At 35.1% G+C, this 20,382-nt stretch overlaps 1 protein-coding gene across 1 annotated transcript in view; it reads right to left on the reverse strand.

The window, feature by feature from the left end:
• SEMA3D (semaphorin 3D) overlaps positions 1 to 9,890 on the reverse strand; it is a 128,087-nt gene extending 118,197 nt beyond the window's left edge. The window contains exon 1 of the mRNA XM_032592390.1: positions 9,704 to 9,890. Within this exon, the coding sequence (XP_032448281.1) occupies positions 9,704 to 9,854 (151 nt within the window). The 5' untranslated portion in view covers positions 9,855 to 9,890. The remainder of the gene's footprint in view (positions 1 to 9,703) is intronic.
• Positions 9,891 to 20,382: the final 10,492 nt, after the last annotated feature.

Genomic DNA, 20,382 nt, shown 5'->3' on the forward strand with positions numbered 1-20,382 from the left:
AAATCAATGCTGTAATCCATCACTATTTCTTGCACATAAGAAGTCTAACAAATACTTAACTAATGGTTTTCAAACTAGTGATTCTTATGTATGTTGGTTTACCTGCCTCCCATCTAAATCAGAATTTATTAGAACCATATGAATAATTTAGAGAGGTTAATGTGCCATTAAGAGACCCAACTGTGGCTCTAATGGTTTGCAGTCATTAAAGGTTCTGGTTGTTATCTCCAAATGCTTGGAAGGGGAGCAGATGGGGAAAAGAAGAAGAGGTCTGAATAAGAACACTCTAGAACAGCACTTCTCAGGATTTAACAAGCTTTCAAATCAGCTGGGATTCTTGTTTCTCATTTAGAAAGGGGTCAGGGAAATGAGATTGTACATTTCTAACAAACTCCCAGATTATTCTGGTGCTACAGATCATTGAACCAAAGTTGCAGTAAGAAAGGCTAAAGTACAACATGGCCCCACTGCACTGAAGAGAAGAGCTGAACTCTTCCTTCTTCTCCACACTAGAGTTTCCCTCAAACATTTAAAACATGGTGCGTGTTAATTTATGCAGGATGGCCAGATTATTTTTTTTCCATTACAATTGTACATTGGTCAATTGTGCATATCCCTTACTTATTCTAACAATCTAATTAACTTAAATTATAACTAACTTAGTTGCTATAAGTGATAAATGACCTGCTTAATTTAAACCAATGATATATGAACTTTCCCCCCTCAGTTCTCTCATACAAGGAAGGGAAGTGCGTTCATTTAACATGCATTAACCTGGAAGGAGATGCGAAGATGACAAATTATAATTTATTATTGACTTTTAGGTAAATGTCCTGTTACCTGCAGCAGTAGAAATTCTACCAGAAATGCCTAAATATAATTGTATTTGTAAAGACCTTCAGTTTTTACTTCAATTAATTCAATTACGAACTGTTTGGACTCCCTTTGAAGCCTGTCATGATATTCAATTTGTGCTTTGTGACATTCAAGAAACTTTCCCTATTTTATCCAATTTGATCTTTGAGGAGAACTAGAGGATTATCACTAATTTCTGGATGACAAAACCTAGACTCAGAAAGAGCAAATCCTCATCCTAATGGTGCCTGAACTGTACATGCCATAGAAAGAGCTAAAATCGAGGTCTTCTGACCTGAAGCCCTGTTGCCTATTACAGCTATATTTTATATTTGAAGAGTTAGCACTATTTAGAAAAACAAGATTCTTTTACAAAACAATTTTAGTCACATTTTTACACAATATACCTATTGCTGAAATATTTACCTTATTTTCCAGACTGTGCCTGGCTCACTGTGGCTTTAGTCAAATAAACTTCTTTATGAGTGTCATTCTTTACAAGTAAAAAGTACTTAGTTCTGATACATGCCTCTTTTGAATTAATAGGATTAAATCAGCCAATTTAAAGGACTTTCACAAAAATGCAAAATATATATTACTAGTTTTAAGAAGCACAGAGGCATTTGTCAAATTTTCTGTGAAAAAAAGACCCAATGGCATTCAGTTTTAAAATGTCCTTAAATTGGGTGCCTGGGTGGCTCAGTGAGTGAAGAGGCTGACTCTTAATTTTGGGTCAGGTCATGATCTCATGGCTTGTGAGTTTGAGCCCTGCGTCAGGCTCTGTGCTGACACGCAGCCTGCTTGGGCTTCTCTCTCTCTGCCCTCTCCCTGCTCACGCTCTCTCTCTCTCTCTCTCTCTCTCTCTCAAATAAATAAATAAATAAATAAACAATTTTTAAAAAAAAATAAATAAAATGTTTTTAAATTTATATTTTTACACATGTATTGAAAGAATCTCATTGTAAAAATTCCCTTAATAAGACCTAAGAAAGTTGAGCCACATTGTAAGTAAGTAAAGTCCTAAAACAAGCAGTTGTATATACAAAATTTTATCTCAGTAATTTATACAATAGTAATCCCACCACATACAAGATCTGTCCAAAAAGAACTTTTTTAATGGGGTGCCTGGGTGGCTCAGTTAGGTTAAGCCTCCGACTTCGGCTCGGGTCATGATCTTATAGTTAGTGAGTTCGAGCCCTGTGTTGGGCTCTGTGCTGGCAGCATGGAGCCTGGAGCGTGCTTCGGATTTTGTGTCTCCCTCTCTCTCTGCCTCTCCCCTTGTCATGCTCTGTCTCTATCTCTCAAAAATGAATAAACTTAAAAAAAATTAAAAACAAAGAACTTTTTTAACTAAAAAAGACTTGACAGGGTTTAATCCCAGAAAAAAATTGCCTTTACTTAAGTAATGATACTCTTAAACTTCCTTCCATGTTTATAGGCATAACCAAAGACACAACCAAAGTATCCCTTGATCTAGCCCTCTTTTACCCAGCCAGGGGGACATTGCTGACCTTTGTAGATCTCAGCGAGTTTTATATCCCTTCTTAATTCCAAGAACACTTTTTGCATGATACTTCTGTGGTAACATTAAATTATGTATTATTTTACATTACTGTGTAACTTCTATCACTTTGTGAACTTCCACAGATCAATAATATTTAGAACAGTGCTCAAACACAGTGTTAAATAGATTTTAATTATTATTAATAGGCTTGGATGCAGGCAAGTTGTAGTATAAATACTATTGAATTGAAAAGCAGGAGACTTGGATGTTTGTTGTTGTTGTTGTTATTGTTGTTGCTGTTGTTTTAATTATCTCTTATGTGATTCTGAGGTTATCTCTTCTTTCTGAGTTTTCTTTCCAAATGTTTATGCCTCAATTTTCTAAACGTTGATAGTACTTACAACCTGTATCACTATATCAAACAGTAAACACATTCCTCCTTGAACATAGTTTTAGAACTGCTTGACCTATCTTTCCATCTAGACAATAGCTGACACTGACAATTATGCAGATAATATTTTATTATGCAAAATGGGCCACTTTCATTAACATGTTTTAAGGTATTTTTTTAATTTGTTTTTTTATTTTTTAAATTTATATCCAAATTAGTTAGCCTATAGCGCAACAATGATTTCAGGAGTAGATTCCTTAATGCCCCTTACCCATTTAGCCCATCCCCCCTCCCACAACCCCTCCAGTAACCCTCTGTATGTTCTCCATATTTAAGAGTCTCTTATGTTTTGTCCCCCTTCCTGTTTTTATATTATTTTTGCTTCCCTTCCCTTATGTTCATCTGTTCTGTCTCTTAAAGTCCTCATATGAGTGAAGTCATAGGATATTTGTCTCTCTCTGACTAATTTCACTTAGCATAATATCCTCCAGTTCCATCATTAACATTTGTTTTAAATGTAGCCTATTTTAGAGAATAGAATGGAATTTCATCAATATTTTCTTCAGTAAGGTATGCCTTGTCTCGCATCTCTCCTGAATCATCAATTATTTCTCTACTAGATTATTTCACAATTGGCATATAAATATGGTGTTATTTAGTTCGTGAAAAAAAAAATCTCTTGATTTTATTTTCTTTCCAGCTACTACTGTCCATGTCTCCATTATAGAAAAAATCCTTGGAAGAATTATCTATAATTCTCTCTAGTCCCTGAGCCCATGTTCTCAGGAATCCATCCTAATTGTGCCATGGCTCCCACACTCAAAGACACTACTTTTATCAAGGTCAACAATGAACTTCTGTTGTTGAATTTAATGTGAATTTTTGCTTGTCATCTTTGAAGAAACATTAGCTGAATATGACATTGCTGATAATACGTTTTCCTTTACTTTCTTCATTGACTTCCTGTATACTACAAACTACTGATTTTTCTCCTACATGGTTTCTCTGGGCACTTCTTTTCAGTTCACTTTGAAGCTCATTTCCCCTTTCTTTACTTTCTTGGCTTAAGAGAATCCCAGAACTCAATCCTCCAAATTCTTCTACATCCCTTTGTTATCTCATAGAGTTTCACGGATTTAAAAATTCTATATGCTAACTGCCAAATTCATATCTCCAATGACATCTCCCATAAACTCCAGAAATTATGTACTCAAATGCCTTCCTGGCATTTCATTTAGACATCATAATAGTCTTGTCTTCTCCAACAAATATGTCCACTTGATTTCCCCTCAAAACCTACTTCTTTCACAATCTTCACCATCTCAACTAATGGTATCTCCATCCTTAAATTAAAAAAAAAAAAAAAAAAGATGGAGTCAGATTTGACTCCTCTATCTTCATGTCTGATCCATCAAAAAATCCCGTTGACTCTACCTACATATCATCCTCTTCTCCTACCTCACTGCAACCAGTCTGGCCCACAGACCATCGTTTCTTACCAGCATTATTACAATATGTCTACTTCCCTGACCTCCCCCTTTCAGTGTATTTATAATACAGAAACCACAATGATCCTATAATAATAAGAGTCAGATTATGTCACTTCTGTGCCAAAATTCTCCAGTGAATTCCCAACACACAGACTAAAAGCCAATGTTTTGACAATGACAACAGTGGAAGAATCTAATCTTTTTCCTTCTACCAACTCTCTGATTAAATTAATCTTCTTTCCTCTATCTCAGTGTTTTTCAGCCATGTTGTCTTCCTTAGGATTCTTAAACATGGCAGACACATTTTTGCCTCATGACATTTGCACTGGCTGTTTCTTTTGCCAAAAAATATTTCTTTCCCAAGTATCTGCATGATTTGCGACAGTAATTTCTTTAAGTATTTGTGAAAAACATCACTTTCTCAGTGAGCTCTTCCCTTACCACATACTTGACTACTACACTCCCACCATTCTCTAGCTAACTTTCCTGATTCATTTCTCTCCATAGCACTTATCATCTTCTATTTTGCTAGGCAATGTACTTATATATGGCCTGCCTTTCCTATCAGAATATAAACCACATGATGACAAGGATTTTGGCCTCTTCCATTTGCTGACATATCCCCTTGTTGCCAGAACAAGGCCAGAAACGTAATGGGCATTCAGAAACTATTGTTATTAACTGTTGACAGTTAAACATCACACACACACAGTAAGACTATCCCTAAATTCTTGAAACTACAGAAGCCCAGATGAACAGCCTCTGTTTAGAGAAAATACATCTGGGAAAACAAGTGTGTTCATTCAAACATGGCACATCTACCAAAATTAAACCATCAGTGACTTGCTTCATAGAAAAAAACATATATTACATGTAAATTCTTATTATAAGATTGATAAGGCTTCTTCACTATGTACTTAAGGGGAGGTATTCAGAGCAAGCCGGCTTCTTTTCCCATTAATTTGACAACAAAAATGTCCACTCTAGATTGCATTTTGTGGTTGGAACTCCTTAGTGATTTTAATGATTCACTTTAACCCATTCTGAAGGTTACCAACCATCAAAGACACTACTCTATCAAGGTCAACAATGATCTTTTTAACTGGAAGGGCTTATTAACTACTAGAAGACCACAACAGTAAAAATACTGGAAAGCACCTTTAATAAATTCACAATCTCTGGGTGGTACTTAACTGAAGGAAACTAACTCCAGTAGAAAATGCTTTGGGAGTAAGTGGAAGTAATCTTAATATGTGTTGTAAACAAGAGGGAGCTACATAATGTTTTTCACAGTTGTTCCCATAGGGAAACCTTTGGTCTGTAGACAATCATTCACATCTAGCAAGATAATAATGTTTCACAAAAAGCATAATTGACGGTATTATGCTTACTATGCGACACACTGACTTAGGGGGGTATTCAAATGGAACTGATAGCTGAATTCCCCTTATGCCAGGTTCAAAGGATGTAGTAAGAAAAAAGATGATACATGTGAAACATATGCATATCATGCATACACGTATATGTAATAGATATAAGCCATTCACATATAAGTTAGTACTAAAATCTAAAATTAGGAAAGGAAAAGAAAAGCTAGAAAGACTATACAAAAAAGAAAAAAAGATGAAAAAAACACTACAATTCATAACAAGAAATGAGTCTTTGTATATTCAATTAACTTTCATTTTTCTCTTCCTATTCCAAAGCTTTTGTCCAGTTCTTCTTTATTTTACCTACCTCATTTTCTGGTTCTCCAAACAAATAATATTGCAGATGCTAATGATTCCTAGGCAAAAATATCCTGAACCTATGAGTTCCTTCACAACGATTGTGAAATATGGAATGTTTATACTATTTATTACAGGATTGAAATCGGTCATCTCTCACAAGTTATTTTTTACTACATCTGCAGTATAAACTGTACACGCCACTGAGAGAAGTCCAACCTATAGGGCAAAATGTATATCATAACCTTATAACATGAATTCCAGATACATACAACATCCTGATCTCCAAGTTTCCTTACCTGCTACTCAAGAAACAGGTTTAGGATGCATACATGTGCAAGAATTCAAAATATGCAACTGAAGGGAAATCTCTTTACAAAACAATAGAACCAAACAAGCTCCTGTGGATTCAGAAGTTCAAAGTTAAGTCTTTATCAAAGAGCATTCTTCGGATAAAATGGTTATTATATTTTCTGTTGGCCTTTAAGAAATCCCTCAAAATAACCTTGCAGCTGCTCAAAGTAGCTAATGCTACTGATACTGTCTGCATCCCTGGTCAGCATCTAAGGAAGCATGAACCATGGAAAGCAAAGAAAACAAAGTGGAGTTTGTGACCAGAAAAATTAAATATTTTTGAAAACAAAATTATTTTTTCACTTCAGCTGATGTTTCCAACCTCACATTCTGGCAGTGTTTTAATGCCCAAAGCACAAACTTTTAGACGCTCCCCAAACTATCTAAGCAATGGGTGGTATTAGCTGATCTCAATTAGTTAGAATCAAAAGAGAAGGAAAATGCCAAGAGAGAGCTATGATCGTTATCTCAGAGGTAGGAATGTTGTGTACAGGCAATCTGCCTCACCATAACCCCAAATTAGCAGTTCCTTCTCAACTCTCAGATATGGTGGAGAAAAGGTGGACACGGAAGTGGTTCACATTCTTGGAAGTGGATGTGCACATTCATAGTGCTGAATAGATGATTTCCAAAGAGATGAGATATTCTTTTATTTTTTTATTTTTTAGTGTTTATTTTTGAGGGCAGGGGGAGAAACAGAGTGTGAGCAGAGGAGATGCAAGGAGAGGGAGACACAGAATCCAAAGCAGGCCCCAGGCTCTGAGCTGTCAGCACAGAGCCTGACGCGGGGCTCAAGCTCATGGACCGCGAGATCATGACCTGAGTCAAAATCGGATGCTTAACTGCCTGAGCCACCCAGGCACCCCAACCTATTCTTTAAAGTGTGAAGAGGAGTGCTCTGTTAGGGTTGTGAATAATTCTCCTAGTAAAGATGACCACTCAATTATTAGCATACAGTCTGGAAACAAAAGGCTAATAGTAGCTATGGGGAGCTAGCAGAGGTGTGTGTGTGTGTGTGTGTGTGTGTGTGTGTGTGTGTGTGTGTATCTTTGGAGGGTGGGTTGGGAGGAGGTTTCCATAATTCTCACCCTGCATTCAATCTTTGTTGCTGCTTACCAGGCTGCGACATGTCAATTACCCACATGTAAACAAAAATCTAAAAAACATAACACTTGGAAAGTATACTTAATAGAAGAACCATCAAAAGAGTAATTCTTACTGCATTTAATCCAACACTTACACCAGTTCTGCTTTTATATAAATAAGCACTAGGCACTGAGAGGAGTGACAGTCTATACAGAGATAAGTAAACAAGACTTTGAACTCACAGGATTGATTCCAAGTCCAAAAACATGTGTATACAAAAACAAACAAAACAAAACAAAACAAAACCCTCAAACTAGGGATAAACTAATTAGTAGCAGCTATATGGAATTAATTAATAATATTTTTCTATTTTTAGGCGCTAATTTGCTAGTTTCAAATAATCAACTTATCACATTTGAGTTCATATTTTATAACCATTTGTATGGAACTATGATTATGAACCCAAATGATCATGATGACGATATATTTTTTTTCCATATATTTATCAAAAGGCATAACATCTCACAAGTGTGTAGGTCTCTTTGGGCCACGCTGTCATCTTAAATAGAGCATGTGGCCTTCTTCAACTCTATTTAATTTTGACAACTGAAAATCATATAGCCAGTCAAACATCAGCATGGTGCTTCTGTAAATGTTAAAGCTCACTCTGATGGGTGAGTGCCTCAGGGAAGAACCACTAATGACCAGGAACTAAGAAATAGGATCAGGCAGTTAGTGTCTATGCAGCATGAGACTGACTCAGGAGCTGAGCCACGACCCAATCTGAAACCTTGGCAAGTTTCTCAGTTTCTCGGTACCTCAGCATACCCATATATGTAAGAAGGGGATGATAACAACCCTCACCATAACAGCCAGTGCTAAGGATGAAATGACAACACACCGCGTTTATACCAATGCTTTGCTCTCTGTTTCTTTGAAAGTCTGATTTATTTTGTGTTGTTCACACGTATCAATGCAATCTTCTAGTGTTATTCACTCTATCATAGGAACCAGAGTTTCCTTATCCTTTTTCCCCTTCAACCTCTTTATTTTCAAACTTTCTGTATCTTTTTTTTTTAATTGTTTGGACTTTCATATTTGTTTTCTGTTCTTTTCTTAAGATTAATTCTGAATACAGGCAAATGAACGACTCTGACTTGTGCATACGATGGGTTGTGAAAATCCATATACTTGGGGAATCACATCCCTTATCAGGATAGAGAACTCTTCCATAATTCCAAAACATTTCTTTCCATATCTCTTCCCAGTTAATCCTCCCCTCAACCACACAGAGGCAATTTTCTGGGTTTGTTTTTTGTTTTCTTGTGTGCTTTTTTAAACTGCTTAAAAAATTCTAGAAAAATATGAGAACTCAAAAATAATATGTTGCCTTAACTCTTTAACTCAGGAGATATAAATTCCAGACAGATACCCACGTATGAAATGTGTAATGGGTATAATGCCAATTCCACTTCCACTTATATTTGACATGAAGTTAGGTTTTATTATTGATATTTAATTTGAACTCAGTAAGTTGTTTTAAACAGCTATTAAAACTGCAGGCATAAGTTTTACCTACCAAGTTTGGTATAAAGGAGTATAAGTCCCTACATCTTTCTCATTACTTAAAGTATTAAAGAAGCACGAAGAGAAAACAAAAGAAATACATTTTTAAGAATAAAACTTGGCATAGTCCCTGTCTATCTATCTATACACATAAACATACACACATGTAAGATGACTAAATATAACTCATATAAACTTTGCTTTTATGTTAATTTAAACATTTAAAAACAATTAGCAGATTTCATTTCTTAAAGAGATTTTCATTTCTGTATTTCAAGCCTTCCACGTGGTCTTTTTAAAAGAATAAACATGTATATGTTTGAGATCTTAATGGTAGGTTAGTGTATTAATTTTTTGAAGATATCTTACTGTGTTTAAAAATAAATCCCCTCTAACTAGGGATGAACTAATCCATATGAGCTATATGAAATTATGTTTTTCTATTTTTAGGGACTGATTTGTTTTAATACAAATCTGATTATAACCTATAAACCAAATCACCAAATCATGTTAGTCAGTAGCTGATCATTGTAAATAGTGAGCTGAAAAGGGTACACGAATAACCCAGGCACCATTTCCCTCACAAAAATGATAATTGGGCATTGTATTCTATAATATTTTTATTAACTGATGCCAATACTATAAACATTTCACTGAAGTCAGTACGCATTTCTAAAGAAAAGAAATACAGTCATCAAAAAGACAATCTGAAAAACATTTACAGACTTACCTTTGTAAGTCAGCTTGAGTCGTGGAATATTTTGCTTAGCAGTTCCAATGACAGGAAGAAAGAGCATGATCATGCTTAGCATCATCAAGGCATGAAAAAGGTGAAAATTGTGGCTTCTGGACTTTGGTCTCTCATTTTTAGTAGCATTCATGATGAAAACAATGTCCTCTTTCAAACAGTGAAAATTCAATCTAAAAAATAAGAAAATAATCATTAATAGAGCAGTTTGCTGATTTTCCTAGACTTACTAAATTATAATTTTCTGAATGTGTATAGATTTTAAAATAATAATTGCACCTTCTCCCCTGTTTTGATTTTGCAAATTGTTACAAGGGAAATGAATCAGAACTGATTGATAAAATTCAGGTCTGCCTTTACTCAGATGCAGAGGAGAATGCATACTAAAATTTCAACTATTTATGATAATTAGCCTCCCTTCTGTAACAAAGCTTTGTTTTGTTTTTAACACAAATGCAGGAGGAACCAACTCTTTCTAACTTCATGAGTTCTTTACTCAAATAAGAATACTGGTAGAAGCCTATTCTTTCCCTATATCATCCCCAAGGAGAAAGATCCCCAAGCAAAAACAAATAAAAGCTGTCATGTTCAGGGAGTTCTTCTCTTGTTTCTGACATAAAGATTTTTTTTTTAAGTTTATTTACTTATTTTGAAAGAGAGAGACCATGAGGAGGGATAGAAGGGAAGACAGAGAGAGAGAGAAAGAGAATCTCAAGCAGGCCCTGTGCTAACAGTGCAGACCTGGGGCTCCATCTTGGGAACCATGAGATCGTGACCTGAGCCAAAATCAAGAGTTGCAGGTTTAACTGACTGAGTCAATTAGGTGCCCTGTGACATAAAGATAGTTTAAAAGTCTGCCTAAAATTGGAAAAATTGGCAATGATTAGGTCAGAGCCACCGCCACCAATTTTAGGCCTGGGGTAATGTGATTTAACCTGCACTCTATATACTATTCCACACATGGCAGTAATGAAAAGAAAAACAAACTGTAATATAAAAGGCTTTATAAAAGAGAGGAAGTTGTGATCAACTAGGTTGCCATAAGTAATCTGCCTTGCTTGTCTTTCTTAAGATCTGAAATAAATTAAAACACACATTTCAAACTAAGCCTGATAATGATAATGACAAATAATATTGATTGAATATTTATAGGTACCAGATACTTCCTTTAAAGTGCTTTCCATAACTGAAATAACTTAATCCTGTTAAATGAACTAAACAAGGAGGCCGTGAGACTGGGGTGACTCTAATGCAGTGGCGGCCTCCTAAGCAAGGTGAGATGTAAGTCTACCAAATCAAAGTTACAAAATCGAAAGTTACAAAATCAAAGTTACAAAATCAAAACACGAGGACAACCAATCACAAAGAACCAACTAGGCCGCAGGCTGTAGCCAATTTTTTCTCTGCTTTGGCACTTTCTCTGCCCAAGTCTTTACTCTGGCTGCCAGAGGCAAAGCGCTCCTAACCTCTTCCGGTTGGGCACTAGAGGGCTGGAATCAATTTTTGCTCAAATGAACTTAAAATTTTAGTATGTCTCAGTCTACGTTTTACTAATGCCACTGACAGCCTCAAAGGATACATAATTATTTACCTCATTTCACAGATGAGGAAACTGAGGTATACAGTTAAATGGGTCTCCCAAGATCACATGGTCACATAAGAAGTGAATTAAAATATTTGGCCAGGACCTTGGCTAGAGTTGGACTCTTAACCCCTAAGTCTCTGGGTGTTTTGCAAAGTGGTGGAATCAAGGGATCAACTCTTGCAGTCTTCAACTTCTCTTCTTTCTCCACAAAGTTACTGCTGTCTTTCTGAGAAACAGCCCACAGAGAGAATCTCGCTATGCCTACTTCCAGGGAAGATTCCAGATGTGGTACCTGCTTTACCTTTTGTCCAAAAAATTTCTATACTTCATTAGTAATTGCTGTAGTATAGAGTATCCTTTATTAAAAAAAGTATACTTTAAGTAGTTTTCTAATTATTGAATATCAAAATGTTCTATGTATATGCTTTAGTTTTAAGACAAGGTCTAATATGAGTGAACTTTCTTATGAAAGAACAACTCTTAAGTAAATGCCTCTGAATATCAAGGATCTAGTTACCTTGAATCTCACAAGTTAAGATCAATCTGGGAAAGTGAAGTAAAATAAAATTTAGGGATGTATTGATTCATTGTTATACATGACAAATATTTTAAGGAAACAGACTACAAGTTTTATGTTGTTTCTTCATGAAATGTCGAACATAAATGCTTAATACATTATACTTTTTAAAGTATTTTAATTACTTTCAAAGATACCTGTAAGAAATACCTAACTGTTCTGTCTTATGTGTAATCTGCACATATTTAATTCTTTTATTTAGAAGATTACCACATATGTGAATAACCAAGGTAATTGACATACTCATTTAAGAATATTGTACTAAGGGGCTCCTGGGTGGCTCAGTCATTGAGCGTCTGACTTCAGATCAGGTCAGGATCTCACTGCCCGTTGAGTTCAAGCCCCACGTCAAGCTCTGTGTGACAGCCCAGTGCCTAGAGCCTGCTTTAGATTCTGTGTCTTCCCCTCTCTGCATCTCCCCTGCTCACACTCCGTCTCCCTCTCTCTCTCAAAAATAAACATTAAAAAATTAAAGAAAAAGAATATTGTACTAAACATGCCACATATTACATATTTTATTCACAGTTACTTGGCATTTCTTGATGGTTTCACTTAATTTGAGAGAAAACAGGAATGTCCTTCTGACCAAAAAGATCTATACCAACAGTAGCCCTTCATGAAAATTTTAGTTTTTAAAACTTTATTAATGCATATTAATTTATTTTAATAATTTAATTTAAATTAATTAAATAAAATTAATAAATTAATCACGTTAATTAAAATAAATAAATTGAAATAAAATGATTTAATTTAAATAAAAATTTAATAATTTTAATAATAAATTAATGCATAATTAATTTATTACTGCATATTAATACAGTAAAGTCCTTCTTTACATAATGTATTTAAATTTTTTTAATGTTTATTTATTTTTGAGAGATAGAGAGAGACAGAGTGTGAGTTGAGTAGGGTAGAGAGAGAGAGAGGGAGACACAGAATCCGAAGCAGGCTCCAGGCTCTGAGCTGTCTGCACAAAGCCTGACGCGGGGCTCGAACCCACAAACCATGAGATCATGACCTGAGCCGAAGTTGGACACCCAACCGACCGAGCTACCCAGGTGTCCCAAAATAATGTATTTAAAATAAATTCTTCAAAAATAAAGAACTGTATTATTATTTAAAGTAAATTCTTCAAGAATATAGAAATTACTGCCACAAAACAGTCACTTTAGCTGGTCTACAGAAAAGTTTATCACAATTAGTTTTAAATCATGTGAGTTTTAAGTTACTCAGTCTCTTAAGAAATGAATCTTGCAACCTTTCAATTTGTCACTTATCCCAGTAAAAAACAGATACACCCACTGACTTACAGGATCTCCTTAAAAACTTACTACGTTTTTGCAAATAAGAACATATGTACAAGAATATACACGTAACAGTCATTAACATCATAGCTGGTCCCCAACCATTTGTTAACCATTTATAGATGAGGAAAAAAAATAAGATTATTTTCTGAAAGGAGTGATTGATTATATACAAATAATTAAAGCACCATGAAATAATTTCTAAAATTAAGATAGTTATGGGATGCTATGGGAGATAGCTCAAATGTGTATCATGCAGATTTAAGCAAGACAAGGATAGTTTCATGGCAGACAGTGAAAGGAGAATGGAAAGCAAAAAGAGCTAGTTTCAGAAGACAGTGATATTTCCTTCAGGGCTCTTGAAAAACCTGAAGCATTATAGTCTTGATTAGATTGCTATGAGGAGAAAGGAGGGACAGAGTAGCATAATCCAGAGAGGTGGAAGACAAAGGACACCAAATATGAACTTGACCTAACTGCGAAATGTGCCTCATGCCTGTTCTGGTACCTAATATATTATGACTCAAACAGTGCCATTACTCCACACTGCTTTTGAGGTTAGATTTTATGTGCTGATTCCATCCATACTCATCAGCAACTCTAATCCCATTTACCTGTTGCTTTCATTTTTCCCTAGATCTACATGTCAGCAAAATATGGGTCTCTGATCGAAGAAGATCCACAGCCTTGATCTACAAACACGTATTATTCCACCTACCCTTGCCCCTCACCAAAATGAAAGGCAAATTGAATGCAGAGTTTAAGTACATTAAATTTTTTCATTAGGCTTAGTTTTTCTGAACTTCTGGACATGTAAAATACTACTTTTTTTTTCACGACATGCAACAATGCATGTAATGTGAACGTATGTTTATGTACACAGGCAAAAGAGAGGGAACTTTCCATGTGTGCATTTTATTAGCAATAATGACCTCAGTACAGGACCTTTCTTGGGAATTAACGACCAGTTGGGGTTAATGGCCCTTGGGTATGTATTGAGATATCTCCTCCTCCAACTGATCATTAATCGCTAAGACATGCCCTGTGCCTCTACCACTATAAGTTAAGAAGATTGATGTTTTGGCTTTCAATGAACAGTAGTCATACTGTTCCTTGTAACCCAACTCATTAATACTGTTAAATAAGTTAAAAATCAAAGTTCTGTTTTCCTTGCTACTATGACAGTCTGATAAGTGCACACACGTGCTGAAACATATGCTAAGGGTGAGGGACAGAATAAAACAAAAATCCTGAAACTGCTGGAACTTCTTGACTTTAAATATTTTCCTACTATAAAACAGTCACTCTCTATAATCTGCTGTTCCTGATTCACTGTTTTCCTTCCCAACAATCCTCTGAATTCAATAGTTAATCTTTTAATTGAGGTAATTTATGGGTTAAATATATAGCAAAACCTCTCCACTAATATGATATTTTGCCATCTTCCTTCCAATGGATGTGGATGTGTGTGTGTGTGTGTGTGTGTGTGTGTGTGTGTGTTATGTACGACACGTGTGTGTGTCCTGCATCTGGGAGGAATTATAGAGAGAAGTAGGTGTGATTTAACCTAAAGTGGGTGGATTTAGTGAATTGCATAGGTTATACTGCATGCTACTGTCTGTAACAAGCTCGACCTGGAGCCAATTAACTGCATGTAATCTATTCCAGATGTTCCCTGGAACAAACAGCACTCTTGGGGATCTTCAGATGTGGAGCCAATAGAGAGTGTTCTGATTATGAAAGAGTTTTACACACTGTTCCGCTAAATCAGAGATCCAAATGCATAATCTAACAGTCAGGAAGGCCTTGTGCCATTTCCCAAAGGAATACAGAGTCCAGGACTTACTGGATGGGTAGTAACTCATCAAAATATTATTTGAGAAGCAAAGGATATGCAATTTTATATGTGAACTTCATTGATTTGACTTATTTATCTATACTTATTTGTTCCAAATATCATTAAGATAATGAAATTATGGTGAAAAATATATCCTATGCATAGGACAAGCATTAAAATTCACAAGTCTTAACACATAAAAATCTTGAACACTTACATTTAGGATTTTTTCCTCAGGGGTGTGTGTGTGTGTGTGTGTGTGCACGCGTGTGCGCGCACGTGCTCATGCGCACACATTGGGGAAAGGAGGAAAAGAATCTTTGATGCTGAATTTATAAAGAGCTGTTTGTTGCTCATACCTTTGTGGTACACGTAAGGTCGCTTGGGAATATTTCTACTCATTCAGGAGACACTAGGAATTATGACTACATCCAAATTAATAGTATTATCTGTATAAACTCACTCTGGCTTAGTTTTAGCTCATAGTTTTGACTTATTGTCTGATTAGATGGATTTTCTGTAGGGTACACAAAACTGATAAATTATTAGTAACATAACTTCATGATACATATATGGACAAGAAACCAAACGGGAAGTTATAGAAGAAACTTGAGAATCAAAGAAACAACACAGGCAAGCAAAGAGAAGAATTCTGTTTGCAGAGGGCTATCTTATGTTCTGTGGATCAAGTGGAACAAAGCAGATGGTGATAACAAGGCAGAATGCAACAGGATGTAGGAAGATCCACCAGAATGGAGCTTGGAATGCGTTCATGTACATGTATTTTATGTCATCCTTTCTACATTTTTCTTTGTATTTTCTAATATATCTAATATCCTGCTGCTCAGCGCAGGCAGGGGTATGCAGTCACTTCTCAAGTGTACAGAACTATCTCCAGTGAGGAGAATTTATAGGGCAACAATTTTTGGTTGAAAAATTTTAACTCTCCATTAATGGACTTCATTGTTTTAAGATGTCATGAATTCCTCAACAATTAATATAATCCCATGGAGTCTGAAAGACCATTTGATTTTTCAGAGATCATGAAGAGCAGATTGAACATTTAGTTAAATGTTAATTTACTTCCTAACATCCTTATGATAATAGCCAGTGATATTTCACTATATGCCTAAGTATGAATATCATCAGTAATCAGCCGTGAAGTTCAGCTGAATTCTTTGCCAGTAAAGATACATTACATCAGTGACTTTTATTTTGCAGTGGTTTAACCACAATGTTTACATTGCTAAAATACGCTGAAAATATACTGTATAAAAACCTGCTCAACAAAGCACCATTGTTAAATGTTACTTGGGTTTCCATGCCTTATAGCCTTGTATGTATGGCCAGGTCAAATTATTCAGGATATCACCCCTAATGAATGCAGTTCAATAGAAAATAATAGTAAGACTTCAGAAGGCACACGTGTAACCTGTTAGAATATAGTGGGTTGCACTTTTTCCTGAACACAACAGAAACAACAAAACAATGCTCTTAAGAGGTCCTAAAGAAATCAAGTGTCCCCCAGGTACAAACTGCTCAAATAATTAACACATTTGCAAAAAAAATTAATAATAATGAAACACTACAGTACATGACTTTATGCTAATCATTTTCATTATCCTAAATCCATTTTGCTACTCAAAGCAGCACACTGTTAGTTATCATTTCACAGGGTCAGAGAAAGCACCAGCAGCATAATCTTAAATTTGATTAACCCGCAATTCAAAGACTTACGATTTTCACTTTCCAACTCTTACAATCTGGAGAGTATTTTAATCGATGCACCTTCTCGTGACCAAGATCATCTTATTTCTAACCTTTCTGAATTGATATGCATTTTGAGGATTATAAAATATTTATATATATTCTACAGAAATATTTATAGAAATTACAGATTACTTGGCAAATTTCAATGTCTGTCATTTGTACTCAAAATAAAAATGTATAATTAAGCTGATTGTTTTTTAATAACCCCCACCTCAAATATTCTGATATGTGCCTTCCATGTTTTAAAAAAAGTTGTTGTTTTTTTTTTTTTTATAAATAGACTGTTAAATAAAGAAGAGTAGGAATTACTGAAGTTGAGATGGCAAAACAATTGTATTCTCTTGAAACAATAAAATAAGAATTAGCCATGTGTTTATTATTGAGAGGTTATTCTAATTTCTTTTATTGCTTTTACCTTTAAGGAATGTCATTATTATTAAAACTGAGTGCTACTTTGGTAAACATCTAAAAATTTTAACTTCCTTTCTTGAAATATACATCTAGGTATTAATGTGGACATTGAGCTATACACCCAATAAAGATTTTTCCCAAACTGTATAATGTTTACCTAATATTTATGCTAATGTGGGCAGCAAATGGATTGGAATCTTAAACTGACTCTTTAATGATAAAATGTACAAAACATTCTGTATACAAACTAATTTAGTGTCCCGATCTCTCTAAATAACCGTGCACTAAGAAACTGGTCTTTCAAAGCAACGTATGTATTTTATTGTATTAAAAACTATTACGGTGCTTGCTTCAGCAGCACTTATACTAAGGCTGAAGCACTGCAAAGAGGAATAAAGAGAAGAGCGTGGTACCAGCATAAGAATGATGGACAAATGCGCAGTTAAGAATTTTTTATTTCCTGACCTGTACGGTGCTCCTGTTCTTTACAATTTCCGTATGCATAAGTTCTGATCAAAAAATATTTATTGAAATAATTACTTATGTTAAAGGAAGAAAACGTAGAGATTTTTTTATTATTCAATGCATACTTTCCAAGACTATGAAACAGGAAATTCACCATATCCTTAAAAACAATACATAGAGGTTATTAGTTGCCGACTGATAAAATTTATATCAACCTTATACAAAACCATTTATGTACAACAAATAGTATTTAAGTGATTTCCTGCAGTAAGTCTGAGTTAAAACATGGATTCACACGACAGTTAATTAGAATCTCAAGGATGTAACTACTGGAAACTAGTAAATATTTCCAAATGAATTAAATAATGTTTAAAGACATATAATATTGAATAAATATAAGGATTCTCTGTAAAACTCCTAACACTTAAATAAACAGACCAAGAAATCCAATCAAATCTACCATTAATTCCAATATTTAACAGCAAACTTTTTAAGTAGGAAAAAAAAAAGCATATACCAGGAAAAATGTGACCTTGAACTTCATATTCACATTAATTCTCCAGGAATGCATGTACTTTTAAGATCAAGACATGTAAAATAAGTTAAATGACTCCTTTATAGCCTTTTTTTTTTTAAGGAAAAAGATGTACTAAACACATTAACACTATTTGTTTCATCACTATTTAATGAAACACCTTAGGGAAATAAACATTTCTAGCACCATGAGGCATTCATTCCATCTGCATAAGGAGGAGAGTTTAAATAATTCACTTCATAAACAGCACTACCTGAGAATAAAAATAGGCAGTGTGTGAAAGGAAACTTGGTGTCATATGCAGAATTTAGTAACCCAGCCTTCATATTAGATTTACATTTCATCATATTTGGAATTTCATGAGGCAACTGGGCTAAGTGGGTGATGGGAACTAAGGAGGGCACTTGTGATGAGCACTTGGTGTTACAAGTAATGAATCACTGAATTCTATTCTTGAAACCAATATTATATTATATATTAACTAATTAGAATTTAAATAAAAACTTGAAACAAAAAAATTACAATTTTAATAAAGTTAATGTTATTTTACTTATTTTTTGCATATTGAATTCAGCACCACTGATGACCATGCAAACAATGAGGCAGTCTTTTCAACAAATAATAAAAAAAAAAAAAAAACTGTCAAGCACTTTTGGTAATAGTTCTTTAATGATTATTGTTTATATTGTTTAATGATGATATGTTCATGGATTTCATCTTGCTTTAAAATGCTTCATATGTGGGGCGCCTGGGTGGCGAAGTCGGTTGAGCGTCCGACTTCAGCCAGGTCACGATCTCGCGGTCCGTGAGTTCGAGCCCCGCGTCAGGCTCTGGGCTGATGGCTCAGAGCCTGGAGCCTGTTTCCGATTCTGTGTTTCCCTCTCTCTCTGCCCCTCCCCCGTTCATGCTCTGTCTCTCTCTGTCCCAAAAATAAAAATAAAACGTTGAAAAAAAAATTTTAAATGCTTCATATGCGATTGTTCTGATCCATACAGATATAGATGATATAGATATTTTCGCTCAACAGTTTCACTCTTGGCAGATGAGGAAACTGAGGCAAAAAGACAGTACATCACTGGCCAAGGCCCTTCAGCAAAGATCAGATGCAGGGTCAAGTTACTATACACATAGAGCTCCTTCAACAATGCCAGCAAGGTGGGTGGGGCGTGGGAAGGAGAGCCTGCCCTGGGGTCCACATCGTCTAGGCAATACGTATCTGGAGATGGAGAAGTGCCCTTAACCTAGTGGCCATTCTTGTTGGCATGTACCCCAGGCTCTGTTTGGCAGTATCTAATAGAATATTTCTGATGAAGGCAACGCTCTGTATCTTGTTGTCCATGATGGTGCTCTGTCTCTGTCTCTCTCTCAAAAATAAATAAAACATTAAAAATAAATAATAATAGGGGCGCCTGGGTGGCGCAGTCGGTTAAGCGTCCGACTTCAGCCAGGTCACGATCTCGCGGTCCGTGAGTTCGAGCCCCGCGTCGGGCTCTGGGCTGATGGCTCAGAGCCTGGAGCCTGTTTCCGATTCTGTGTCTCCCTCTCTCTCTGCCCCTCCCCCGTTCATGCTCTGTCTCTCTCTGTCCCAAAAATAAATAAACGTTGAAAAAAAAAAATAAAAAAAAAAAAATAAATAAATAAATAATAAATAAATAAATAAAATGGCTATAAAGACCTTTCATGAACTTAATGTTTTTCATATTCTTTAAGCAATTTATTCTGCCTAATTATGATGCCACTTAAGAAGTTTAGATCCTTTATACTTGGTAAGTTATGACATTCTTTGACATATAGAATTATTTTAAATAATTTAAATTATTTTCTGCATCAAAAAATAACCACAATTAAACGCAGCTGTATTTTATCCAAATATTTTTACAAGTATTTTTTTCTTACATTAAAATTGTTACTTTATTAGAAAGTGAATTTTGAAATTCATACCAGCTTATAAAACATGCTGAATCCAACTTCATTATTAACACTCTATGATTACATACAATAACATAGCAAAATTTTGTCTGATATGTAACAGGAGTTCAAAAATAATTTTTAGTTTACAATAACCCAGAAAACAGGAAAGCAATATCTCCTAACTGAAAGCACAACAAAATTAGTTATTATGTTAATACTCAATTAGGTTTAGGTAAATTAAAAAGACAAAACTTTGAGTTACATTT

This window comes from Lynx canadensis, chromosome A2, assembly GCF_007474595.2.
Source record: "Lynx canadensis isolate LIC74 chromosome A2, mLynCan4.pri.v2, whole genome shotgun sequence".
NCBI lineage: Eukaryota > Metazoa > Chordata > Mammalia > Carnivora > Felidae > Lynx > Lynx canadensis.